General features: G+C 43.8%; 3 protein-coding genes across 8 annotated transcripts; 1 reads left to right on the top strand and 2 right to left on the bottom strand.

Annotated features, from left to right (window-relative positions):
• Positions 1–1,014: 1,014 nt before the first annotated feature.
• Positions 1,015–14,326, bottom strand: paics (phosphoribosylaminoimidazole carboxylase, phosphoribosylaminoimidazole succinocarboxamide synthetase). Of its 4 annotated transcripts, XM_042111951.1 has the most exons (15): positions 13,841–14,326; positions 12,969–13,436; positions 12,786–12,854; positions 11,853–12,548; positions 10,007–10,084; positions 8,715–8,884; positions 7,409–7,448; positions 6,889–7,086; positions 5,873–6,051; positions 5,290–5,469; positions 4,559–4,672; positions 3,941–4,024; positions 2,886–3,066; positions 1,688–1,846; positions 1,015–1,354 (listed from the first exon to the last, which is right to left on the bottom strand). In XM_042111951.1, exons 1-15 carry the CDS (start codon positions 14,265–14,267, stop codon positions 1,188–1,190), a joined length of 3,210 nt encoding a protein of 1,069 aa, XP_041967885.1. In that variant the 5' UTR covers positions 14,268–14,326; the 3' UTR covers positions 1,015–1,187. The 4 variants fall into 4 exon arrangements, with proteins under 4 accessions (XP_041967885.1, XP_041967888.1, XP_041967887.1 ...); XM_042111954.1 differs by lacking the exons at positions 8,715–8,884; positions 10,007–10,084; positions 11,853–12,548; ... (1 more) ...; positions 12,969–13,436; positions 13,841–14,326 and adding an exon at positions 8,097–8,220; XM_042111953.1 differs by lacking the exons at positions 8,715–8,884; positions 10,007–10,084; positions 11,853–12,548; ... (1 more) ...; positions 12,969–13,436; positions 13,841–14,326 and adding an exon at positions 8,011–8,143.
• On the top strand, positions 8,132–21,488 carry ppat (phosphoribosyl pyrophosphate amidotransferase). 2 transcript variants are annotated; one of them, XM_042111959.1, is made up of 11 exons: positions 8,132–8,264; positions 15,081–15,147; positions 16,064–16,270; positions 17,648–17,760; positions 17,872–18,017; positions 18,238–18,313; positions 18,420–18,571; positions 18,747–18,874; positions 19,560–19,781; positions 20,211–20,331; positions 20,688–21,488. In XM_042111959.1, the coding sequence occupies exons 1-11, from the start codon at positions 8,137–8,139 to the stop codon at positions 20,864–20,866; spliced, it is 1,539 nt and encodes a 512-aa protein (XP_041967893.1). In that variant the 5' UTR covers positions 8,132–8,136; the 3' UTR covers positions 20,867–21,488. The 2 variants fall into 2 exon arrangements, with proteins under 2 accessions (XP_041967893.1, XP_041967894.1); XM_042111960.1 differs by having other exon boundaries at positions 17,872–18,020; positions 18,244–18,313.
• A 48-nt stretch (positions 21,489–21,536) lies between these two features.
• On the bottom strand, positions 21,537–27,825 carry si:dkeyp-117h8.4 (uncharacterized protein LOC572032 homolog). Of its 2 annotated transcripts, none has more exons than XM_042111957.1 (10): positions 27,597–27,825; positions 26,887–26,953; positions 26,649–26,701; positions 26,489–26,522; positions 26,356–26,381; positions 25,584–25,668; positions 23,052–25,456; positions 22,776–22,812; positions 22,614–22,659; positions 21,537–21,828 (listed from the first exon to the last, which is right to left on the bottom strand). In XM_042111957.1, exons 1-10 carry the CDS (start codon positions 27,672–27,674, stop codon positions 21,786–21,788), a joined length of 2,874 nt encoding a protein of 957 aa, XP_041967891.1. In that variant the 5' UTR covers positions 27,675–27,825; the 3' UTR covers positions 21,537–21,785. The 2 variants fall into 2 exon arrangements, with proteins under 2 accessions (XP_041967891.1, XP_041967892.1); XM_042111958.1 differs by having other exon boundaries at positions 22,614–22,656.
• Between the last annotated feature and the right edge of the window lie 29 nt (positions 27,826–27,854).

Here is a 27,854-nt window from a genome sequence, read left to right as displayed (position 1 = left end):
ATTTTGATAACCCTTGCACAAATCAATCACTGAGTGTACTTCATTGTATACATCAAGTCAGTAAGTAAATGTGATGCTTCCAAATTGATGACACCTGATTAATCTCCTAAATGATGAACCATCTAAATTCTAGAATTAAATCTTATATCCATGTAGGCCTACTGTTTTCTTACTTACCACCTGTTTTGAGCTGCCACATTTGAAATTAAGACCTTGACAAAAAGGTTTTATTTTTATGTGTAGGTGGTATAGCCCAGCTTCTGAGATGTACAGTTCCCTTTAAGCCACCACCATCTTTTTTCCAGCCCTTTCAGATGGATAAGTAACCTTGTTCTACCAATAGCAAAACTAATCCAGCTTCAATATGAGTGAGGTGAGACAAGGCCCTTTGACGTAAGTTGTGTGCTTCATTGTGGTTAAGGTCCATTACCAATGCTACCATTTCAGAAAGGCGAATGTGGCTTTGATGAGTCACAGGTATTGAATAAAATAAGCTTGGTCTGTGAACTGAACAGAGATAAGCCCTCTCGCTCTGTTCCGTAGATGCGCAAGGATCCAACATCTTAATTCAGATGTAGAATCTTCTGGGCTTTGATCAGACCCCATTCTTTCATCTCCCCATAACTTCACTGAATGAGGGAGATCAACTTGATAAAAAAAAAAAATTCTTGCCGTTCCCATCTGTGTCTGGTGTGTGGATGAGACACAGTGAGAGAGGTACATGCAAGGCATCCTGCCCACTCTCTTTGATCAGCCAGAGAGAGAGAGATCACTGAAGTCAGATGCGAATGGGATTTCTTACCTCTGCTTTCCTGTTTAAACAGTGTGAACTCCACTGGCATGTGGATAAACACACCTTTACTTTACTCTCAACATCTGTTTCTCTAAACTGAAAAAGTAAACATTGAAAAAGACATGACAATAAGCAGTTCCTACTACACAGTAGTAATGTGTGATTATTGGGAGACCCCCTTAATGACCAAGTAAAGCCAATCATACATGCACATCATGGAATAGTTTTAGTGTTTTAATCACAGGAATGTATGGTGTTAGCAATGCACAGCTTAGACCGTCTCCACTAGGAAGAGTTACCAATGATACACAATAAGGATCATGGGGACTGGAATGGAAATAGGAACGTACAAAAAAAAAAAAAAAAAAATTCCAAACCCAACAACTCTGAATCTTTAAAGGCTGCAGGCCTGGAGCTTCTTGTCGGCCTGCTTCAGGGAGATCCAAGTGTTCAGCATAGAGGCACGCAGCTTGCACCACACCATGTGGTTGGTCAGGCCGAAGATCTGAGCGGCAAACTGGGCCGCAGCCTCTGGCGAGAGGATAGTGGAGCAACCCAGCCCTAAAGAACAATCAGAGTAGTAAACAGAGTAGTAAATATGGTGAAACAAAACCATGCCAAAACCACCGATAGATACAAGCATACATGCACTACTTTAGGTGCACCTTCTCCCCTAATGGAGAAACAAAACCACAGATATATAGATAGGTACATACATGCCCTCCCATCCCCCAACCACACACACACGGAAAAGTTTTCTTTGTATGTGGGATGATGTCAATTCCACAACATCAAACTCTAATCCAGTTAGGTGCACCTATCCCACTTAACCAAGCAACCATCACATTCACAGATCTGCCCCCATCCCCCAGTACCCTGCTGAGGCTTACTCACCACTTGGCATGCGGAGGGACGACCACACGTCCTGAGCCCCCCAGTCTGGAGTGATGGGTGGGCAATTGATGACTGGGTAGGCCGTGTTGCCCGACATTACCGGGCCCAGGCCGTTGCTTCTGCCCGCCACCGCCACAAACACAGTTGGCATGCCGTCCCCTGGGAGAGAGATAAAAATCGCTAATCAGATGCTTTTGTCGCTTGGGCAGTTTCCCGGACAAGGATTACCACAGGGGCTGGTCTCCCCGCCTTTGAGTGCCACTGTTCAGTTCATAGACTGTATATATAGAACAGTCTATGGTTCAGTTTAATCCACACATGGGAAGTAAATGAACAGTGGACAGTGCCACTGTTAATGTATTCTACATATGGGAAATTGTCTATAGCATTTAAATGACTGATAAGGCCTTGCGGTGCTCCGAACTAATTGTCCCTAGAGCGTCGTTTTCTAGCAAGCTAGACTGTTTAAAAAAACAGGTGCTAAATGCCAAGCAAACGGAAAAGGCCAAAAGCAATTTTCAAATCCCATAAGATTTTGTGCCTGATCAATTTGAATATTTTGCTTTGTCTAAGGCCACAGGGATCCTGAGAGCTATTTGCCTTGTATATTCAATCTCGGGAGATAACGGGACCTAGCCATTTTTTTTTAAGAGAGAAAACAGATGCAACCTTGAAATACATCAAAGTCATCTAAAGTAGGCCAGCACACTCAAACAATGAAGTCTACTGAAGACAGTTTGCAACAAAATAACAAACAAGCAATGGTGATGCATGGACTACCCCTCTGAAGGGCAATAAGCCAGTAAACTACAGACGCTCAACCTCAGAGTGTGAATGCTTCTTCAGTTTTAAGGTTGTTTTTTGCCATTTTAATAAGGTCTTATACTTGGATATTATGAAATAGGACCCAATAAATTACATTTATTGCATTAAATCTACAAATTACAAAAAGCATTAAATCTATCCATTTAGCCAAATTCACCTTTTTAAGCTAAACAAAGTAACGTTGAGTAAAGAAATCTGGTGTCTCTGGCTTGAAAGGCAACGTAGTTTCCCAAGAGACGTTCCAGAAGTATTCTGAAAGCATCTCTTTTGACATTAATGGCCGAATGAGCCCATTACTATGAACCCAAATGAGCTCGTAACTAACCCTGATGATGCAGGAATGCATTTGCACTGGCAGTCTGGGGTGCCTTACCTTCATACTCAGCCTTGATGCGGAGGGTCTCATCTGGGCCTTTGTGTGCAGACGTGACCCGGAGGATGCAGGGGATTCCGTAGGAGCCACAGGCCTTGCGGATCTTCTCACAGTGGGCCATGTCTGAGGTCGAGCCCATCAGCACCACCACCCGGCCTGAAGCCTGGGGCTCCAGCAGAAGCTAGACACACACACACACACACACACACACAAATTAAGTATTCTACAACCGTTAGGTCTGGCTAAACTATTTATTAATTTTTGACTGGATGCAAGGCCATCTTTAAAATTGCTTAATTGTCAGTGGAACTGTTGCATAAAAAGCAATGTGGCATTTGTAAAGGATATACTCACAGCTGTGGTTACATGCAGCACTGCCTTGAGTATATCCTTTACCAACCCCTCTCGGGCCATATTGTTTAATTATACAGCATCCCATTTGCACATCTGTATGTCTGAACATTAACTGGATTTAGACAGGTGGGGATAATGATAAGTTGGCTACATAAAAGACTTAATCATAACCACCTATACAGATAAACAGAGTACCGGTAACCCTCGGATGAGTACAAGTTAGACTATGCACGGTGTTAAAGGCAAGACTTTGTCCAGTGGTTACATCTTTGAAGGGTAAATAGGATCTTACAAATGACCACACATAATGTGATAAAGAGCAATAGAAAAACATCTTGTGTAATACAATGTCACCAACAGATGGCGCCAAACCAAAACTATACAAACAAACTTGTATGTCTCAAAAATGTGCCACATGTTCAAATAGACATGGTGCAATCATAGGTTGTGGAGTTCACCAATGGAATTTATAGATCTCCTATTTCAAAAGATCTTGAGGTTTAGGGTTGGCCATTTAGGGTCACTGTTCAGGGATATCTGGGGTCAGAAGATCAGAAACTGGGGCAGGGGCAGTCTACAGAAGATAGCCTTTGTCAGACAAGCTCATGTGAGTCTATGTACTGATTAGAGTGGTGATGACAAAACTCTGAGCTTGTCCTAACACAGATAGCAGAGAGATGTCACATGGGTTCAGTACCTACCTGCACTCGCTCAGCGACCCACTCAAAGTTCCTCTTCACCATCTGCATGGCCTCAGGAGTCACCTCCTTTAGGTCACGGTAAACCTGGCAGACAGATCACACACACATTACACTTCCAGATCAGTGAACCAGAGCATAGTCATGAACGCTACAGGACAAACACAGCCACAGTAGAAATAATGGAAATGTGTTTAACATTTTGACCGATAATGTACAAAGATATTTTATTTTATTTATTTAATTAATTTTAAAAGAACCATTCTTTGTACAATAACGTCAATAAAGAATTTCAATCAAACACAAATTTGAAGCAGGGTTGGGTTGCTATGCCCAGTTTAGTTTTAACTATTGAAAATGTATAATGATATTACAAAGTTGGTATTATGTTGATAAATATGATTTCATACAGACGGCTGATGCCTGACGCAATAAGGCATTCAAATTATAGCAAGGGTCTCTAACTTGTACATTCAATCCTTCAAAACGACAACAACAGCGCCCATATCCAATCTATTAAAAGTCCTTTCAAGGACAAAGGGAGGGGAGGAAATAATTTTGCCACAACATGGTTTAAACATAATTTAAGAGTCAATGCTCCTGCTGCTTGCAGACACGTACCTGTTTGTCCTTCTGCTGGCTGCGGTCCCCAGCTGGCCACAGTCTCCAGGAGTCGTTGTCGATCACATCAGCCAGCACAATCTCCTTGGTGGTCACATTCACGCCAAACTCAATCTGCAAGCATGCAGACAGCAGGATTCCAAAATAATCAGTATCCATGTCATTAGTAGGAGACCAAAGAGTTTAGATGCAGAACAGTCTTGACGGCATGGCCTTAAATATCAAAACTAAAAACTAAAATTAGTCCATGCTCATCAACATAACCTACAATTCTTTATTATAAAAAGTATAAGTATGTATAAGTATATATACACTCTTTTGATCCCGTGAGGGAAATTTGGTCTCTGCATTTATCCCAATCCGTGAATTAGTGAAACACACTCAGCACACAGTGAACACACAGTGAGGTGAAGCACACACTAATCCCGGCGCAGTGAGCTGCCTGCAACAACAGCAGCGCACGGGGAGCAGTGAGGGGTTAGGTGCCTTGCTCAAGGGCACTTCTGCCTACTGGTCGGGGTTCGAACCGGCAACCCTCGGGTTACAAGTCCGAAGCGCTAACCAGTAGGCCACGGCTGCCCCAACCAGTAGGCCACGGCTGCCCCCCCCCCCAAAAAAGAACCATCAAATAACCATGGGGTTTAGGCAAATAAACATATTATAAATGCCCAGAAAACAATCAATAAGCCACCACAGTCCAGAACCAACTGGCCCAATCGGGTGCAGTTTACCTTCATGTCCACCAGGGTGCAGTTCTGAGTGGCCCAGGCCCTCTCCAGGACCTCAAAGATGGCCACCGTGCTACGGTTCATGATGTCCACCTCGCAGCGGCCAATGGCCAGGCCGGCCAAGTCGAAGTTAGCCGCCAACACCTGTTCCTCTGACCACTGCGGGTCGTTGTTGGCGTCATCCTGAGGGGGTGTTTGTAGTAAGTTAGCGGAGTGGTTTGGTAAATTCGGCTACAGTGATAATGCTCAGGATAGGATTAAGAAACAGCATATTCAGGATATGGCTGCTATGTTTGGTTTCAAAACTGAAGAAAGACTGTAGACTGGAGGAAGAGTAGACTGAAGATTCTGAAATACTTTCATGTCTTCTAGATTTACCACATCAGCTTTATTGGCAACTTTAAATATGACAAACTAAAATGCTCCAATTCATCACCTCCAACATCATTAGTATGCAAACTAGGCTACCAGTTTAAAAGGGAATGGGATTCATGTGCGCGTCAGCAACCTAATCCAATTACCTCAACATCAAATCATGCTTTTTCACATGGGTGTAGTAGACTTTGATCTCATAACACCCACTCACCTTAAAGAACATCTCCATCTTGAGAGGGGAGAACCGGTAACCCTCCTTCACCCCCGGATTCCTCTTGAGGAAGGAGCCGGTGGCAACCCTCCGGCATACCCATTCGATGGGGATCATTTCACAGCGGGTGGCCACAAAAGCTGTCTCCGAGGTCTGTCGCACAAAGGCCGTCTTGATGCCTGTGGGTGGATGAAGGTCAAACGGCACAAAGGCAAGGTTGATTAGAAATGACAAATTAAACATGAACATTCAACTGGTTTGCCTTCCAAGTCTTAGAGTGTGAAGATCTGTTATCTGTGGACATTAAATGGGTCATTTGTGAAAAGACAAGGCAAAGACAATTTATAATTTGCTTATGAAAACATACAAGTGCGTGCGCACACACACACATACAAAGGCCTCTCGATCGCACTGAAATATCTAGCACAATCAGCAATCTTGAATAAAATAGTAGCAAAGTGGTGAGTATTACGACATAACCTTTTTTATAACAAGGCTTCACAGACATGACTGCAGAGAATAAGAGGGGGAATCATTACTGATAACGTAACAGACAGAACCAAAAAGGTCAAGTCTGACCCAGTTACGGACTGGTTAATAATGTGTGGAAAAATGTAAGAGTGATAAAAAAAAGTGATAAAAAAAAGTGACAGTGAGTGTGTGTGTGTATCCAAGAGAGAGAGAGACCAGCATCACGGTCAGCTTGATTAAAGAAGGTATGGCTGTGTCACATGGCAGTCATTTCCAGAGTCTGGCATCATGAGATGCACGCTGGTCACACTTACATCGATTCACAAAAAAGAACTGCTGAGGCAAGTGGGAACCATCTTCAAATTAGTAACACTGTGGGCTTGCAAATCAAGTGTCAAACAATACAAGTTTGTTACTGTGTTTCAGACAGAGCATTGGGCTCATGACAGAACTGCTCACTGGTCAATGCAGAGAGAGAGTGAGTGTGTGCGTCCGAATCTGGGACTTTCAGTGAAATCTTTTCAAACCGTGGTAATCATCAATACCTGCTTCCTGCAGCAGCTTGAACACGCAGCTGGTAGTCTTATTGGCTATGGCAGCCTTCCCTTCCATCTGATCCTTCCTGACCGCATTTCCCGCCGTGATCTGGTCCTTCGACTGCACCAAGACATGACCAGGCTCATCCGGGAGCTCGAAAATCTGCTTGGTCTTTCCCTCGTTCAGTTTCTGGCCAAGTTTCAACTCTATTTGAAACAGGTTAAAAAAAAAAGATTGAACAACATGGCCGCTTCAACTTAACACAACTCGATGTGCAAAATAATGATGAATAGTCCAGAACAAAATTTTCGCAGCCAGATCAGAATCAGTGTCAGATCAGAATCAGTGTAATGGTAAATTATAGCATAACCACAGTTTCAATTAATACAATGCAGAATAATTGCAACGGAGTGGAATACCCGTAGGAATACATTTGCTGACAAGGTAGAAAAAGTTTGTGTACAAACAGAGGGGAGGATAGTTTAATGCAGCTGGAAAATCAAGTTTGATCGTAGGAAAAGTTCGTACCTGAGGTGGTGGACGCCATATCTGTTATATATCGATGTTCCTGCAAAATAACAATCGAGTTTTTAATTTGCGATTAAAAGTACATTAATGTTCTCTACCATTAACGTTACCATCTTCACAAACTGTCCAGCTAAGTTGACCAGCTTACCTGCCGACTTGATGGGGAAACGCGATCAACCAAAGACAAGCTATCAGAGTTGAAAGCGATATTCATATATCTTGTGTCGCTAATTACGAAACACTGTAGACAGATTCATTCAAAACCAATGGGAACCATGCTGCCCCAACCACGTGGATAGTCCTCCCTTTTGCTAAAAAAAAATGAGACTGTTCTATCTAGCCTGACGTTGTTATTCTATCAGTATAAGTTTGTTTTACCCTTCTGTCCACTGTAAACCTACATTTTCGTTACCCAATTCACCCGTGATTGATTTTCTGCCAAAGAAGTACGTATAGAGTAGCCTACGCATACAGAGTAAGTAGAGTTGTAGGCCTAGCAGCAAAAATCGATAGCTCTACTTTGCTCTAACTTTGGACGAGGGTGGAATTAGAAAAAGCAGCATTCCTGTGTCTTTTGTTTGTATGTATTTCATGCCACTTACTTGACGCCGGTAAAGTTTGAACCTTTTTTAATTTCAGGAAGAAGCACGTGCTTGTCGTTTTGAGCGTGGAGTTACCACGCAGTTACCTTAAAGGACCTTCGCGGGATCTATCGGCTGAAACTGGGCATGGAATTTGAGGAGTCAGGCATCGGAGAAGAATGCGGGGTGTTTGGATGTGTGGCAGCCGGAGAGTGGCCCACACAACTTGATGTTGCCCAGGTCTTAACACTAGGACTTGTTGCATTACAACACAGGTGCGACCAACTTTACTTGAACTTTCTTTATCATCTGTGCTAAACTTGGTTAACGACTTTCTGATTGAAAATATACCTTGCATTTTGATGAAATTACTTGATTAAATAATCGATAACCTTAACAGTTGCCCAAATCAGTCGATAGCTTTTATCACTGACGATACTGAATCTAGTCAGCACGTCCTGATTGGATACATTTGCATTTGGGAACACTTTCAAGGTTGGGATTATCTTGTGTGTGTGTGTGTGTGTGGTGTGGGGGGGGGGGGGGGGGGGGGAATATTCCTTCCATTCCATTGTATGGCAACATTGATATAACTTTTTTGTTTAACCAAATGAAGCGCTTTAATAGTATTCTGGAAGCAGTTGATGAGACCGCTCGGTCAGTCAGGCGCTGCTGCCCTCTTGTTATGGTCTTAAGTCCCCAGGTCGGTAAAGCATTTAACGCACCTGAGCTGGGGATGGTGTAGCCATTGAACAAACAGAGCTGATTTCAATGATTGGGATGTATTGATCCTGTTCCTCTTTGCATTGAATGTCTACGTTTCCAGACCCAGACCAGTTGGTGCTGTCATTCTCGTCGTCCAAGTCTCGCTGGAGACGTTTGAGAGGCACATTGTCTAAGAAATACAATTTAAAAAAAAAAAAATTACAATAACAATTACAATAATTAATATTTAAAACTATACAATTAAAAATACTCTCAGGTTAAACAGATAATGAACAGTGTCTTTACATCACTATCCAAGGCTAATATCTAAGTCATGCATATTAAAACAAATGATCTAGGGAGACAAAAATATCAATAGGCCATAGGCTAGGCCAGTGGTTTTCAAAGTGGGGGCCGAGAGGGGGTGCCAGGGGGGCCTCAGCAAGTTGGAAGGAAAAATAAAAGCAATAAATAAATACATTTGAAAAAAATAAATATATACCTATTACTATGAGGGGAGGCTGTTATACAATGGCATTATAATAATTTGTCGCCTATCTGAACATTATATTTTCCATGATGATGACTAGGAATAATAGTAGAGTGATAGCTCTCATATAGCAGAAAAGCCCCAAATGCAATTTTTACACACTGTATGCTCCATCGCGAAATTCTTGTGGCTAAAATAATTATTACTGTAGGATTAGCTTAATGTATTTTTACATTTGCCGTAGTATTGTCGATGGGTTTAATAACACATAAAGGGGGTCCTTGGCCAGAACCTAGTGGTATTTGGGGGGCCTTGTTGTGGAAAAGTTTGGGAACCCCTGGGCTAGGCTACTTCATGAGACCCACTGCTTTGCTACTAGATCTTCAAATTGAAGGTCTTAAGGAATAAATCATTTCGTGACAAACTCAGATTGCACATCTCACGGGACTGGTTTCGTTTTGGCCCAGCTTTTTCTAACTTGGTCTAATTCTGTTATGTCATTTGCAGACAAAGTTCAATTTGAAATGTGTGCACATGCAAGTTATTGTGCATTATAGAAAGGGAAGGTATTCCTATAACTCTACTGTATGTTAAAATTGTAGAAATATGTTAAAGGTTAAATATTTTGTCCCATGACCTGTCTTGACCTCTCTTGGTTTTTCTTCATCATTCTTTTCTCATCAGTAGATTGGATTAGATTTTATTCTCTCCCAGGTCATGAGACTCAATCACACCGTGGGTAGTTAGCCTACATGTTAAGCCATTCATGACTTAAATGAGGGACACCATCCCTGCAATGTGGAGATCATTATGATGACCAACCTTCATCAGTAGCCTTCCTCTTCCTTGTCCGGTTTGGCACCGTGTGGTCTGTCTGTGACGACGTGGACTCGGCGATCTCTGCAGACACGCATGCATACAGAAGCCAATTTTACGGTGTTGGACATGCCCATTTATTTCAGGCAAACATACTGTTAGACATTCACTGGGAGCTATAACATTTGACACAAAGACAGAGAGACCTGTTCACGCTTTGCAGCATGCTCTGCATGTCGAACGTTAAACTGACTTGCTGACAAAGCTAGACATTGATTGTTGATCTGATTGACCTTCCACTTTGTGCTTTGAGTGCTTTGCTTTCAAATGGCTATGCATACTTTTGGTAGATGTTAGCTTTACCTGGCAGAGTTTGCACAGAACCTCATTCGTTTTTTTGGATGGAGACCCACACAGACTTTTTTGGCCGTAGTCTGTTGCTTTGCATGTTTGTTCTGATTACACAGCGGAGGCACCCACTCTGACTGCGCCTGCTTTATCCACACCTGACCAGAGGGAATTAGCCCTGGGTCCCCTACACCTTCTCCTTTGTTTTACGGCGGCTGGCAAACAGCTTGGTGCATTACCGCCACCTTCTGGTGATGGCAACAAGCTATTAAAAGATACAGGCCTATATTAGAATTTTTAAAAATAAATGAATGAGACTAATTTTGATCTAGCTCACGCAGTTGCGTGTAGTTAAAAAAGAAAACTTTTGCCAGAGTGTGACCTACAGCAGTGTGAAATATTCCAGGTCTCCCCATAGGTAGATATGATAACCTGTCTGCTTGTCATCATTATAACTTCCAATGCAGTCAGACAAACTCATCCCATTAGACATAGAAACATAAAAAAAAACAATTGCTGTCTCAGTGATCCTTAAATATCACAAGCAGAATGTTATTTCCATTTTACATGCTTCCATGACCCTTATCAGCCACACAGCGTCCCTCAGCATAATTTTCCGACATTCAGGGCAGTCCGATAGACTTTCACAGACCCTCGCACATTGAAAAATGACAATAAGGCAGTACCCAGTACATTTAAAATAGATGACAAGGGGTGAATACCAATTTTTGCATCATTTTGCTTTTAAGATTTTGTTGTTCTGTAATGTGTCTCATTCATCAGTACTTCCATATATAACGCTGATAGGTTCCACCATTCCCTTAAAACAAAAATATGAATGCCAAAAATGTAAAGACTCTTATCCAAATTTAAATAGAGATTAATTTAAGTGTATAAAAAGCTGTCTGGGTATTTCAGTTGATAAATTACGTTTGTTTGAAGTAACTCCTCAAGGCATGCCTGTTGAGAATGACTGACCTTCAGTGAATTATGTTCCAGTTGCTTAGCTGGCTCAGCAGTTGTAGCAAAATGTTACCAAAGCCAAGGCCATGGATTTGATTTCCAGAGCGAGTAACTGATAATAGTACTTAAATTATTGTAATTCTATGAACACACTGTATACCCACTAAGCTGTTTTACATCCAATTATTCAAATGTCTGTCCATTTATATGTACGATTACCATTGTATGCAAACTATACCATCTTATCACACACCATCTTGTGCATACTATGGAATTTTGTCAGTAACATTACCATAAGCTGCAAGTATGCCAATATGTTATATCCTGATGCATATGTTATATCCTAGGCTGGCCTTGAACAGATGGGTCCACTCATGAGTTGGGTTCTGCTCAAGGTTTCTTTCTGTTCCTGATTTGTCCTTGTGTCCTTAGTGTTTGGGGACTACAACTCTGAGCCCAGTTATTGGCACTATCTAAATAAAATGTAACTGAGATTATTTGAATACATTTAGATGTAAACCGGTTATTTAAAAGCCATTACCTCTCATGGCCTTGTAGTTCAGGCCTTCGTTACGCAGGATGGCACTTTCTTCAATGAAGGGAGTGTCCAGGGTGGCTTTGGGAAGCGTTCCATCTGACTTCCTTGAGATGACCTCCACTTCCTCCTGCAACTTTACCTCTACTGCATCGATGCTCTTGGAGCCTCTCAGGATGTTCTCGACCATCACCCGTGGCTCATACTGAACAGCAACAAAGTCCCTTGAGCTTTTAGGGTCCGGGCTGGCTGGGACCTGCTCCTCAAAGCCGGCAGCCAAGAAGGGCTTGTTAATCCTCACAACAGCGGTCGTATGAGTTGGCTCAAATGTGTCCATGTAGCCCATGTCCGAGCTGCCGGCAGATCTGGTCAAGATGGTGTCCAGCTGATCGTAGTACTTCATGATGCGCCGAGGGTCGCCTATGTCCGCCTTGCCCCTTTGCAGAGATCGGTAGAGGTACTTGAGGTTCTTGTACTTGGTGCGGCACTGCTTCCAGTCCCGCTCCACACCCTGCTGCAGGAGGCGGCGCGAGATCTGCACGAAGATGTTCTTGTTGCGTGTGGAGTTCTCCAGCTGCCGACGGATGCCCTCTTCTGACCAGATGCTGATCAACTTGTCCACCTCCTCCTCACTCCAGTTGCGACCTGAGTCGTGGACTGTGATCACGTTGAACTTGTCACTGCTGGCCATGCCTATAGTCCCTGAGGAAGAGGGAAGAGGATGTGTCAGTGCTGAGAACACCTGAATGAACTCTGACCTTTCCCCTAAACGTGACCTCTTCCCCTCCAACATGCACACAGTGTAAGTGACAATGTATTCAAGCTTAATCTGTCTTTGCACATACATATTCAAATGGAAGATTTATGGTGTACAGGACCATGCATGAAAGATGCAGCAAACAGATGGAACTAGTTATCAGAGGGATCATTCTGACTTACCAGAGACTTGTGAAGGTGATGAAGGACTGGAGTTCATTGAGACTCGTCCCATATCCTCAGGAGCTTCATCTAAAAAAAAAAAGGCATTTTTTTTCCTCTCTGTAAATGTCGTAACACCACACACACACAAACACACACGTCATATTGTTTACCTCTAGGTGAACCAGCAGATTTTTATCTTACCATCATCAATTTTGATGACCTGATCTCCACCAGGCACCCTCATTTGGGTGTTCAGGTTCCCGATCCTCTCCTCCTCCTCTTCCTCTTCCTCACGATCCTCCTCCTCCCCCACATCCAGCTCCTTGCCCCGCAGTATGGACTCCACCTCGCTGAAGAACTTCATGGCCCTAACCTGGCCGCTGGTGGCTGCTACCATCCCGGCGGCCTGCGTGGTCTTGGCGATCTTGTACTCGTACTTGAGGTTCTTGTACTTGGTCCGGCACTGTTTCCAGTCGCGAACGACACCATACTGCTGCTGCAGCCGCCGCGCCATCTCCTGGAAGATGGACTTGTTGCGCAGCGTGCGCTGGAGCTGCTGCTGCACGTGCCGGTCGGCCCAGACCAAGAGCAGCGCCCGCACCTCCTCGTCCGACCAGTGGCGCCCACCCTCGGAGCCCGTGTACAACACGTGGGGGGTGCTCAAGCTGTCTGATAAAGACAAGAAAAGAGACTGTTAAAGAGGCAGCTAAATTTGATATCATATAAATTCCCTATGAGTTATATTGTAAAATTATTAATGAAATAAGATTAGAATATAATTTTTTATAAAAAATAATAATTAAATAATTTATCAAAAATAATTATCAATTTTATTATAATACTGTCATGTTAGACAGTTGAGTTAGGTAACTCTGGGTTAATTAACTATCTCACAATATACTAATGAATAATGATCAATATATTCATAATGAAAATTATGAATATTTGTCAGAAAAATGTGTGTTTTTTTATTTTCTTTCTAAAAGCATTGATTTAAACAAGAGTGATTTTACACTGTATAATTAGATGATTACACAGTGGAATCACTGTTGCTTCCACCACTCCTGTGTTACCTTCCTGCAGAGTGACCACAGTGGAAGGGCCTCTCTGATTGGCCAAGCTGCTTTCCTCCACCATGTTGTATAGACCTCTGGTCAGTCGTGGTTCCCCTGTGGCCACAGAGCTGAAAACGGCTGCTTGACCTGACGCTGTCTGCTGGGTCCGGCGGGCCTGGACCCCCAGGGCCTTACACTGTGCCTGACACTCGATCCAGCTCCGCTGGAAGCCCAGATCCCGCAGCCGGCTTGAGAGCCTCTCCCAGTCGGCCCTGCTGTTGTTGTTGTGGCCCTCGCCTGCGCCCCGCACTGCTGCCCCCCTGTCAGGCCACACAGAGAGCAGAGCCTTCACCTCCTCCTCCCTCCATGGTCCTCCTGTTCTCCTCTTCTCCTTCTCCTGGTCCTCTGCTCCTGCTCTCCTTTGTTTCTCTGCTTCTGCCTCCATGTTTGTTTTTGAGCTGCCCTAGAAAGCGGCTCTCTCTCTCGTTTGGTTTTTTTCCCCCTCCCCTTCTCAATCACCCTCCCCCTCTCTTTCTCTTTTCTCACTTCCCCCTTCCACCCCTCCCCCGCCAGCTCGGTTCCCAAGGCAACCAGGCAGTTTAGCCAGTCAGGAAGAGCGACGTGCGCGGAGCAAGCCTGATTACTGGCTTAAGCTGAGTGGTGCGGGGGAGGTGCTGGCACTAATGCGAGAAGCAGCTTGGCCAATGAGCTGCGAGCACCGCACAGGATTTTTCCAAATAAGGAGAGTGAAAGAGGCTCAGAGGATACAGGCTGGGAGCAGAGTGCCGACAGCACACTCAACCTGCTCTGCGTGCGTGCGCGTGTGTGTGTGTCTGTCTCTCTCTCTCTCTCTCTCTCTCTCTCTCTCTCTCTCTCTCTCTCTCTCTCTCTCTCTCTCTCTCTCTCTCTCTCTCCCCTTCTCTCGCTCCATTGCTCTCTTGTTTCCCCAGTACTCCTCTTCTGCAGCCATGCTTCCCTCGCAAACCGGTTTCATCTGCCTGAAGGCATATGCCATTAGTGTGAATCATTCACAGTTGTATTGTGGGAGCATCTTTACTTATTAACTGACTTTTGCATGTGTGATCATGTTAATCAAATGAAATGACAAATATGTTCAATTGTCTGCTTAATAGTGTGACGCTCTCTGAAGTAGTCTGTAGTGACCATATAGCAAACATGGATTGCAAGCATTTGGAAATACATTAAATAATTTTAGGACTAAAAACAAATTTTTTGTTTTTATTTTGTTGTTTTGAAGGGGACAAGAATGTGCTGGGATTGTCACAAGCAATGGAGGCTGTCCCCCCATATACACATCCTTGAAGGTACTGTTGTTGGTGGTAACATATTATTAGTATATTAATGCAAAGTGAAATGTTTACGGAACACCATGTATTATATGCACTCTTCATTTTCACCTACACAGACACACACACACACACACACACACACACACACACACACACACACACACAGACACACACATTCCTTTAATCCTTACCTGTTTTTATAAGAGAAGCAGATGAAAAATCTTTCTCAGTTCTCTTCTGAATCTGACTGCTGACTGTTTAGACATGCATGGATATTTTACATTCCTATGTCTGCTCTGTTGCCAGTATGATTTGTATTACTATATCTATTATTCCTTTGTCTTTCAAAGCGACACTATGCAACTTTGGCATAGTGATGCTTTTTTTGCACTTTTTGAGATATGACTTTTATCAGGCAACTAGTTTTGGTATAATCTTCAAATTAATTTTGTATATGGCCATGGGAAGGGCAGGCAAACACATGCATCATTCCCATCATCCATCACAGATGTGCACTTTTCTGTTCTGTGTTCCGGGCTGGAGCACACCACACCACTTTCTATGCAGTGTGCCCTGGAAATAAATATTTGTCGCTTTGCTTTTAATATCTAATGTGAGCATAACCACATGAGGGGATGGAAAGGGAGTCGGCGCAGAAAGCATAGAAATATGTGTTAAGATATATTTGCTCAAGATATGAACGGACCTAATCAGATTCATGGACCAGATTTTTAATTTTCAGAATCTATAAAATGTTCCCTTGGTATGTTTAAGTTACAATTTTTGATCAGATCAGTTCACATACACAAATCCACTGCTGGATTAAAACGGGTACATTCAATTCTTAATGCCTCAATGTTTTCAACTAGTTTGTTTATTGTTTATCTGTTGTTATTGACTTGCTTGTTTATCTGAATCTCGTCTCTCCCAGGGCATGGGATTAGTAAGCGCGGCCTTCAAAGCTGAGGATCTCCTGAAGCACCGCAATGCGAACCTGGGCATCGGACACACACGCTACTCCACCACGGGCGACTCCGAACTGCAGAACTGCCAGCCCTTCGTGGTCGACACCCTGCATGGCAAGATTGGTGTGGCACACAACGGAGAGCTGGTCAACGCTGCTGCCCTGCGCAAAAAGGTTGTGTGTGTGTGTGTGTGTGTGTGTGTGGGGGGGGGGGGGGGTAATATGTAATAAAAAATGTTTTTAATAAAAGTAATCCTTTATTCCAATCAAAACATACAACATCGGCGGCCGATATATTATTAGCCGATAAGTGAAAAAATGAAAATATTATTATCGGTCTGATAACAGAATTCTGGCCGATAATTTGCGCCGATATTTTTTAAAGTCCTAATTTAGGCCTACGTAAGGTCCGTCTGGCTACACTGAGCTACTTGAGCTTGGTTGGCTATACTTTTTCCTCAATATAATGTCAGCGGTGTGAATGTATTTCACCACTCTGTGGAAATCTGTGGATATGCGTTCATTTGGGAATCTGTGCATCTCAAAATCCTCTCGTGAATGATCCGCCATTTAACAGAGCGGAGCTCAGCCCTATCTAGAGCCACTGGTCGGGTAAACAAATAAACAAACTCGTTAGTGGGACGAGTACATAAGTAGGCCTAGTTCTAAGTTGTGTTTTAGTATTATATTTGCATTACTTTAGCTTGGGTTTTGTATTATTACCTAGAAATATGCTAACCATTCGTGCTTCAGTTCCAGACAGGTCATTATAATAAGTTATTAAAACCTTCGGGGCTAACTCCTTTCATTTCTGCTGCAGCAGGTTGTGCGCAACAGAGTAGACGGACATAAGCATAAGATACAGTCTGAGGAGTTTTATTCAGTTACCCGCAGTTGAAACTAAACCTAAGTTTCCCTCACAAACACTGATTTGGTCGCTATACTGTAGCTTATTCCAAGCTGAGCCGTTTATGAGCGTTTAGTCCTAAATGAAAACGATTCAAACTCTCTAGCCACTCACTCGCAATTCACTGACGTCAGGTTCACTTAAAGGAGCCACACATACTGTAGGGCTAGGCTACTGTTATGTTGTTGACTGCCGTACTATTGAGGACTATTATGAGTTCTGTCCACCATTTGGTGGTAGGTAAAATTACTGCAATAAAATTATGCTTATTAAATGCTTTCCCCAAATCACTTTTCACAATTTTTTTTCAAGAGTAATATTATCGGTTATCGTATCGGTATCGGCCACAACAAACCAATAAATATCGGTTATCGTTATCGGCCCTAAAATTCCATATCGGTGCAGCCGTTGTTTACCTTCTTTGTCGAGGAGACGACCCTGGCAGCAGAGAACAAAAAGGAACTACAGGCAATATTTAAAGCGAGAACCATTTTGAAATAACTCATTGTTTGGCAGAATAGTAATTCTTACAACTTTTATTACAATGTGTGTGTATCTGTGGACTTGTACATAGATATCAGCTTGTATATTTAATGTATGCATATGGATGCTGATTCCTTTGTTTGTATATGTGTGTGTTTCAGGTAATGCGCCACGGTGTTGGTCTATCCACCAGTTCAGATAGTGAGCTCATCACTCAGCTACTAGCGCTGACTCCACCCATGGAAGAGCTCGACGTCCCTGATTGGGTGGCTCGGTCAGTTCTACATCGAAGCCACTAATGTTTGTGTATTTAAAAAAAAAAAAAAAAAAAACATGGATGTATACTATTGATATATTATTCATGTCTGTGTGTTTATTTTTAAAGTATAAAGAACCTGATGAGTGAGACACCCACGTCCTATTCACTCCTGGTGATGCACAAAGATGTCGTGTACGCCATTAGGGACCCTTACGGAAACAGACCCCTCAGTCTGGGGCGCCTCGTCCCAGTCTCTAAACTGCACAGCTCAGGTAGTCAAGCACAAAATTCCTTCTATGTGCAAACTCACTTGGCCAAATAAACCAGATTCTGTCATATCAATAGAAATGTGAACAAGTACACATAGACGACTTTTTGTAATACTAAATGTGTAATTTTTTTCTTGTGTTGTTGGTTATGAGTACCTAAGAGCGAGTAGAGACCAGAGAGTAGTTCTGATGTGAACATCCTTGTGTTTTACTCTGTGATTAGGTGGAGGAGGAGAAGGAGACACTGAGGGATGGGTGGTTTCCTCGGAGTCCTGCAGCTTCCAGTCTATCGGTGCCAAGTAAGAGCTTATTAGTATAGTCATTGCAAACACTTACTTTCCACAGCAACCCCCTTTCAGGTGAGCGTACACAGGGCTAAATGACCTCTGACCTCCTTATGGGCAGGTATTACCGTGAGGTCCAGCCGGGGGAGATTGTGCAGATCAGCAAACAGGGCATCAAAACCCTGAGTGTGGTCCCGCGGCCTGAGGGAGACCCACCGGCCTTCTGCATTTTTGAGTATGTGTACTTCGCCAGGCCAGACTCCATATTCGAAGGTGAATCCCACACCGCATATTCCTTTTTAACAGGGGTGCATGTGAACCATGCCACCCTCTAGTTTAGCGTATATAATTAACAAATGGGTAAATCCATACAGTAAATTAGAAAGACATAAAATTTGTAGACCTTGGCTTTTTAAGCAGCGGTCTTTTGTGTTTGCTGGTGCTACAGGTCAGATGGTGTACACAGTCAGACAGCGCTGTGGAAGGCAGCTCGCCATTGAGGCTCCCACTGACTGTGATGTGGTCAGCACAGTACCCGAGTCTGCTACACCTGCTGCGCTAGGCTACGCCCAACAGGTGAGTCCGGGACCTTCTGGACCACTCCTTGATGCTATATTATGCTACTGTTCTGGTGTATAACAGGGCCAGGCCGTTTAAGATTTTAAAATTAGGGAGGCATTGTGGAGCAACTGGCTACAGCACTCGTGCCATATTTGGGTCCAGGGTGCCCACGTGGACCCGGGTTCAAGTCCGACCGGGGTCATTTCCCAATCCCACCCCATCTCTCTCTCCCACTCATCATTTCCTCTCAGTCTCTCACTATCCTATCAAAATAAATGCAAAGGCCCCAAAAATATATTTAAAAAAAAATAATCATAATATATTACCCTATAAATTTCACACAGAGACATGTTCCTTGCTTTAAGCCCTGATACAAGCATTGGCATTGTGGTGATGTTCAGTCCCTGCTTCAGTCATTGCAAACGCACCTGATTGATTAATCACCCACTATGTGGATACTGTTTTTTATACTTGATTTAGATTAAGTTTTATTTAGTATAATTTGTATTTTAGTATATTCTTTATCTTCTACAGTCCTTATTGCTTAGTTCTGTTTTTTATATTATATACTTTTAATTACTTTTTCTGCTGTTAGTGAATGTGTGTGTGTGTATGCTGTCTGTATGCTACTGTGACCTTGAATTTCCCCTAGGGATCAATAATCTGTCTGTCTGTCAAACCTGTCCTGTCCGTGCTGCAGGCTGGCCTGCCGTACGTGGAGGTCCTGTGCAAGAACCGCTACGTGGGGCGGACATTCATCCAGCCAAACACACGTCTGCGTCAGCTGGGTGTGGCCAAGAAGTTCGGGGTGCTGAGTGACAACTTTGCTGGCAAGCGGGTGGTGCTTATTGATGACTCCATCGTCAGAGGCAACACCATCTCCCCAATCATTAAACTGTTGAAAGAAGCAGGGGCGAACGAGGTGAAAACGCATCTGGTCTTTTCTAGTTAAAATGATAAAAAAAATGGTCTCCTTAAATAACCAAAGGCCTCTTGGTCTTTATGACAGGTGGATTTAAAAAGTGCATGTGTAGTGTTCCAAACAAGAGAAGAAGGGTTTGAAGAAAGTGGTAAAAGGTGTGAACACTGAATAGACTGAGCTTGAGAGAAGTTTGAGATAGCTGTCCTGTTAAATCTCTTCAGATGCATTCCATGTAGACTCGAGCATTGTTCAGCAATCCTATCCAGGTTTAACACTTTGGCAACACATTGTATTCTGCGATCTCTGCAAATATTTTAGTTGTTTAGCCTCTCTTCCAATCAAAAATGAATAAATAGCTCGACCTGACCTAACTGTTGTATAATTGCACATTAATTATATTACTGACTTCCTAATTTTTCCATGGCACAGGTCCACATTCGTGTAGCATCCCCGCCTATCAGATTCCCCTGCTACATGGGCATCAATATTCCTACCAAAGAAGAGCTCATCGCTAACAGGCCAGAGTTTGAGGACATTGCAGGATACATTGGTGAGCATAATGTCCATGACTGTCTTGACATTTCTACAGAGATGAAAGCATTGTTGAGAATGTTTTATTTTGCACCCATGTAAAATAGTTACAGATCTTGTGGTGCCTTGTTATTTGTATCCTTTTCAAAAAATTAGATGTTATTTTGATTTTGTTAATACAAATAAAGAATTCTTAACCCTCCAGGAAACAAAGTTTTAAAATGTGCTTGGCTGAATCAGGCTTGTTTAGATTTTGTTTATACATATTTGTTGCACTGTCTACATTTTTAAATGATTAGTAGTAATTACAAAACATACTGATTGTGCTGGTTGCAATGACTGATGCATTAGATGGGTTCTCTCATGGTTTCCCAGGTGCCACCAGCGTACAGTACCTGTCTGTGGAGGGCCTGGTGTCAGCGGTGCAGTCCGGCATCTCCTTCCACCAGGACAAGGACGAGAGAATCACCAACTCCAACACTAAGTCCGGACGGAGGATGGGTCACTGCACCGCATGCCTGACCGGGAAATACCCAGTGGAGCTGGAATGGTGATCCGAGGTCCACTGTAAAATGTAGTCACTACCACCAACCTGACGGACAGTTTCCGGTACATGGATTCAGCTTTGTCTCATGTACAGGAAACCCATCCTGAGGGTCAAAGAACAGCTGGAACATACTTATTGACCTCCAATTCATGCCACTGAAGAGTCATAATGTGAATTATTTTCAACAGGGTAGTAGAAACGTGGCTAGCCTCAACCTTGGTCACGATAATTCTCCAAATAAAATCTTGCCATAGGTCCATTTCTAGATTTAGTGCTAATTGTGGACTGCCAATTAACTTTTGACCTTGAAAATGAATGTTCAGTTAGGTCTTTATACACCAATAATATTTCAGCAATGGCTTTGGTAATGTTGCTAATACATGTTGTCTAGTAACAGGGGCAAGCAGTTTCTTTCAACGCACACTAAAATCCCAAGCTGTCAAATAGGGATTCACTGGATTTTGTACTATGCTTTTTGTATGTTTATTTTTCTTGTGTATATCCTCCCCCCCGATCACAAACATTCCCTGTTAAGTCAACATTTCAGCAAGTGATTTACAATGTTAAATTCAACACTTGTCACATGTTTTCAGAAGAAAAAAAATAAAAGGTCCATTTTCCACATGAAATATTTACATAGGTTAACAATTGTTTAAAAGTGTTCAAGATGACATTTGCATTTTTATTTATCCTAAAAGGTATATCAAGGTGTTTTTATTGTAAATACATGTTAAAATGTTAGATCATTTAGACAAACAGACTAAGATTACCTAACAGACAACAAACTAGTTATACAGTATAATCAGTCTTTTTATGACTTTATAACTATTTACAATTTAGGAGTCAGAGCCATCAGCTTGTATGGCTTAGACAGATTATATACAGAGGTAGTCCTGTCGAAAACCCATGTGTTAAGCCAGTCACCCTCAGCAACGGGGTATGCCGTAGAGGAGTCTTCTTCGTGACACGCTGTAGAAAGGGAGAGAAGTAAAGTATGAGTTCTGAGGCTGAGTTCAAGAAGGAAAAAACCTTGCAAAGCATATGATTCAACACAAACAGTTTGCGTAAGCGCTTGGAGAAGGCCGGTCTCTTAAATTTATTCAGAGCCTGATGAAAATGATGCAAAAATAGGTTACATTTTCTTTTCATTCTTATATTTCATCTGTAAATGTCTAGGTAGACATGCTGTGCTCACTGCATTTTTAATACAGCATGTTTTGTACACATGTCGATGCTGATAGGACTGCACCTCTGGCACACCCACCATGAAGGAAAACAACCTCAAAAACCTGTTGCACATCGTTGTACCTAAACATGTCCTTCAAACCAGAAATAGTAACAAAAATTTTTGCATTTGAACATGCCCCAGGATTTATCTCTAAATGGCTTTTAAAGCATTTATTCACCGTAACTGATGTTAAGTGATGACGTGAGGATACAAGAAGGCTGCCAATTAAACAGAGATCAGTAGAGTTGAGAATCATGTGCAACCTCTGTAATAAATGCAATCATGCTTTGCGCCATAGTCTTTCCAGGCATGGTGAATACTGATTTAAAGCGATAACACACATAAATCAACTTGACATTAACAACTGGAAAAGGTAATTGGGATGACATTCTCAATTCTTATGCCGATACTGCCCTTTACACAGTCCTACAACCAATATAATTTAACCATTTAGCACATATTTCCCAGTATGCAACTGGAAAGGTGATTACTTATTTTGTTCATGAAAAGTTGGGTTGACAAATACCTGTGTGACAGCCCACTTTCATTCCAGGCCTCTTCTGACATTCCTGCTGAAACCAAACAGAAATATGATTTAAACGCTTTTGTTAAACGACAAAATAACACTTAATGTTGTTTCTTCCCCCTACTACATTTGGATAATGTGTGTGGAAAACATTCCATTTACCTTCAGTGTCGTGCATCATCTGGTCCTGCTGTCTTCTCTGAAATAAAAATTACAGCATTTTTAAAGTAAATTACATTTGCATCCGTTTCATTTAGTATGATAACGCCTACTTAATTTAGTGCCACAATTTCCCCCCTATTAACCGAGGGTTATACATTGATTTCGCAAAATTTCTTCAGCTATGAGGTTAAGACATGGGTGCAGTCAATACATGTTTGCAGTTACATGGTGCCGCTAATACACAGGAAATGACTGAATAATACAATGGGCTCTTACCCAGGATGAAGCATGTGGGCGAGTCCCCAGGCTGGGCCTAGCCCTGGACCTGCCTGATTTCACGAGTCTCATGGCTGCCCTGAGGAACCTGGGACTGGGGCACTGGAGCAATAGGGCCCTGCTGCGGGTGCGCTGCTCCTCTGAGAGTCCGCGCTCTGTTGAGACAATCATCTCATCACCGTCACCATTACCTCCTCCCCACTGCTGCTGCTGCTGCTGCTGGTGGTGGTGGTGCTGCTGACGGTAACCATGACGCTTGGATGGACTGTACACCTGGGCGCTTTGATGATGCTGAGGGTAACCATGACGCTTGGATGGACTGTACACCTGGGCGCTTTGATGATGCTGAGGGTAACCATGACGCTTGGATGGACTGTACACCTGGGCGCTTTGATGATGCTGAGGGTAACAGCAAGGCTTTGAGGGACTGAGCGCCTGGGCGCTTTCCCGGAAGCGCTTGAGGCTGGGCGACTCGTTGGGCTCAGACTGGCTGCGGCGTTTACTCAGGCGGGGGTGGGATGGCGCCAGGCCGGCCAGTGTGGCTAAAGAGTACGAAGAAGAGGAGGAGCCAGCGGCGTGGTGGCGGCGGCTGCCACCGCTGCTGGTCTGGGCACCCTGGTCCAGAACTGGTGACTGGCTCTCGTCAGACATCTCACTAAGTACTGAGGCCGCGTCGTAACAATCATCTGCTGCGTACCGCCTCTCCTGCTGCTCCTGCCAATGCTGACGTTCCACCAGCGGATTGTACACCTGCTGGCCTTTCAGAAGGTGCTTCAAGAGGGGGTTACGATCTGACTTTAAGCGGCGTCTCCGAACTGGGGTGAGGGAGAGGGCGGCCAGCCAGGAGTGGGTGGTACTGGCAGGGGTGGTGGCGGGGCTGGCTCTGGAGCTTGGGCTGCGGCCTTCGGCGCTTTGTTCACACAGGCAGCACAAGGGGCCATGGTGAGACAGCGACCTCGAACTCCCCTGGCAGACGTGCTGGTGGTACAGCTGCCGGAACTGCTGGTTGACGTGCGGGATGGAGGAGGAGGAGGAGGAGAGTCGCCCAGCTGGACCATGCTCGGCATCCCGTGGACGTGTCTGGAGAGCTGGAGAGTGGCTCGGGGAAGGCTTGAAGTTCTCCTGAAGGTCTCGGTTTTGGTGATGGCGGTGGCTAGGCGACGTGAAGATCTCTGGGTGGCGGGGGAGGGAGGAAGGCTTTGGGGCAGAGGTGGAGTAAGGAGTACGGATGGTCGACTGTTTCCCAGGACTGGACTTCGAAGGAGAACAACGAGGAGCCTCCCTGCTCAGAAACATTCGCTTGTGGGGACTGTAGCTTCCCATTGAAACACTACAACCGGGGTTGTGGTCGGCGCCACCCACACGTGAGCGAGGACTTGGCATGGCTTCAGCAAGGCCGCTCAGTGAGGACGGCACCTCTGGCTTGGGAGACGGTTGCTGGGGGCTGGTGGGACAGTGTGTCTTGGGGTGACCCCTCATTGGGGAGGTCCACAGAGCCTCACGTCTGTGAGGCGAGGAGTCGTGTGTCTCCTGAAGGCCATGCTGAGCATAGGGAAAGTGCCGAGGAGATGAGTGCACCCTCTGCTGGCGTGGAGGGGAATCCTCTATGAGCAAAGGCCTGTTGTGGTGACGATAGGAAGGTGAGTTCAGAACAGAGTTCACTTTGGAAGGGGAACTCAGAGAAGCCTCATAGTTCCTGCGCTTTGGTGAGGGACACACTTGTGTTTGGTTGCGAGCATCATACAGGACAGTGAAGGGTTGAGAAGCATGGGTGCCAGCAACATTGGGATGGAACGACCCGACTTTGGGCTCTTGTTTCCTGACTTGTTGCTCTGAATGATGACTGGCGTGAGGAAATGAGGGTGAAGTTCTCACCGTGTATGTTGTGTCCAGCTCTGGGCAGGTATCGCTGGGGCTTGATGGGCCAGAGGACGGTGGTGTGGAGAAGTCCATCACCAGCACAGGTCTCTGTTCTGCCGCACTCTGTGAGGTGACACTCTTCCACGGGGAGGATCTCTGACCACTGCCTGCTTCTCTGGCCTGGGGCTGGTGGGAGTGAGTGGGGGCCTCAGTGCTGGCCTTGGGGGTCTTTCTATTTAGGGGTCTGTGAGCAAAGGAGGTCATGGAGCCACTGACACCAGAGCTGTTAATAAAGCTCTGTCCCGGATTAAGTCGCTTGGCCTTCCAGCGCTGCCGATGGTACTTGCGCCGCAGGGAGTTGGCCACCTCAGACACCTGCTGGCGCTGGCAGGCGCCGCGGATCTGGCTGAGCATGCTGGGATACAGGTCCTGCAGCGAGGGCCCTTCGCTCTGGCTGCTGAAGGTGCGCTCCAGCTCTGGGTCCTGCTCTTCAGGAAGAGACAGCAGGCTGCCCGAGACATGGGATGCTTCGAAAAGAGATTGCCCTTTAAAAAAAAGACAGAAAAGAGAATAAGGCACAAAGACAGAAATAGCTTAAAAAAGTTTAATGCTGGATGACAACATGAGATAACAACATATGCCCTGACAAAGATTTTGTGCAAGCACATGTACCTGGATTGCTCTCCATACCCCTCTCCAGTGCATAATCATTATCCTGTACTTCTTCATCTTCATCATCATCATCATCATCAAAGACCTGCGTTGACAGAGCAATGAGCATTTACAATCCGTTTTTAAGTGGATATTTCCTACAACCTCATTAGCCTCATTTACACTGTGGGGCATGAGCACAGAAACTTTGGCCTAGGCTACAAGGCCCATGACTAGAATTCCTGCTGTGTTTACATGATCATGGGCCAAGTAAACTAATGGCAAAATTGTAGCCATAGAGGCACTTCGTAATGACAACACTGTGAACAGACAAAAAAAAAAAAAAAAACTGAGATTTTGCTTATTATTAACTACAACAACACTGTACAACAACAAAAATAACACTGTAGATGAGTCTGTTAATTCTAAGTTAATTCTGTGTTAGTTGGTTATCTTGAGCCAGTATGCCAACAAAACTGTAACCGTGGTAACAATTCATTGTGATGTGTAAGCACCAGGGCTTGATCCAGTGACCCTGATCGTTGACCTGGGGTATTCCAAGCATGTGCTTTAGTGACAAACCTGAGTAAGGTAAACCTCCAAATACCTGTATGGCTTCATTCTCCTAACAAAACAAGGGGGTCTTGTTGTAGAAGGTTTACCACTTACTCAGAGTTAACTTACCCAGGTTTGTCACTTTACTTACGCACATACCCACCCACCCCCCCCCCCCCCCCCTCCCCGGGGCTTGTTGGTTGGGCCACACATACACAGCTGGAAATGCAATACTTACCAGTTTGTCCTCAGTGTTGTTCAGATCTGGAAAATATATCAATATCAGGTATGTCAACATAATCTTGAATGGAATTCATGTGCAATATAAACAAACATAAGAGCAAAGTCATTTAGTAAAATACATAGTTTACCTTTCAGTGTCTTCACATTTTTTTCTGCAAAATCCTGCAGGATACAGATGGGGAAGAAAAAGTTACAAAACTAACCACGAAAACATATGGCTTCAGAATAAGAGGTCCTTCACAAGTTAAAATGCATTTAGAGATGACAATGGTGGTCACATTTTCTCACCTGTAAGGAGTCTAGTCTTGTATTTGCTTCCAGACTTTCTGCTGGCATTGTGCCTGTGGAGAAAGTCAATACCTCAGTTCTGTGGTAAAATGCTCTAACAAGTGATGACACCATGCATACTCTCGAGTACTGAATTGAAGTCGGTGTAAATACTGTATTGGCATTCACCACTAGGGGGTAGGATGGATACATGCATCAATCGACACTTTGCAGGGAGGAGATGATGGGAAATGTGTACCTTTTCGTGTTTTAAAGGTCATGGTTTCCAAGCATAGGTCAAACCCAGGATCTTCAACAGTGGCATACTGTGATTGAAAAATAAGACATGTGAAATTAGAAGCTAAAGTAACCCTCTCTCCACTTCCCTCCTCTTCCACAACTTCTCCTCCTGCCATTCTTTGACTAGTGCTACGTTTCTTAAAATGTAGGCACTCTTATCCTCATGTACTGACTAGCGGTGGTCTCCTCTGCACTGTAGCCTAAATGTTATTATATTGCCGTAGCTTACATGTTATTCTATTGCTGTAAGTCGGCTGCCAAATAAATAACTTTACACGTAAATGTAGCTATGATGATTGCTGACGTTAACTTAATTAAGTTAAATTACAGAACTGTTTTAATTATTCGCGTTAGTTAACTTACTACTTTGATTAAATTAGCTAACTGACAAGACAAGACGGTGCACTAAATCAGCTCTTTTTAGTGGCATGTTGCCCCCCATCAAATGTTCCCTTGATATCTAACACTAATGTTACGTTAACGTTACAGCACAGAAGTTGGAAACGCGAGGCTACGTTGGCTAACAACGAATAACCTAACAGCCGAAAACATGCTTTTAGCGTTCAGCTAATGGTCATGTTTGCTTTTACAGGAATGCTAACGCTAACGTTAACGTTAAATAACACATCTCATGCAATGTTAAATTAGCATTAAGATAGCATTGCTAACCTTCTCACAAATATCGTCTATTCTTTGTCTGAAAGTGTCTGCATTCTTCTTGTACTGTGCCAACACCTCTGGGTCCATCTTAACGGCGTCGGCATATGGCTTAAATTAATGACAAAATAAGTTAATTACAGTGTGTAACAAAAAATGCATTCATCCGGTTTTCATCCAGCAAATGAAATTTTCAAAAAAGAGCGCGGTAGACTTTCACAGATTTGAATCCTGCGCCACATATGACGTCATTTTCATGCGACACTGCTG

Source organism: Alosa sapidissima, chromosome 12 (genome assembly GCF_018492685.1).
Source record: "Alosa sapidissima isolate fAloSap1 chromosome 12, fAloSap1.pri, whole genome shotgun sequence".
Classification (NCBI taxonomy): Eukaryota; Metazoa; Chordata; class Actinopteri; order Clupeiformes; family Clupeidae; genus Alosa; species Alosa sapidissima.
This window is presented reverse-complemented; position numbering and strand designations above follow the sequence as displayed.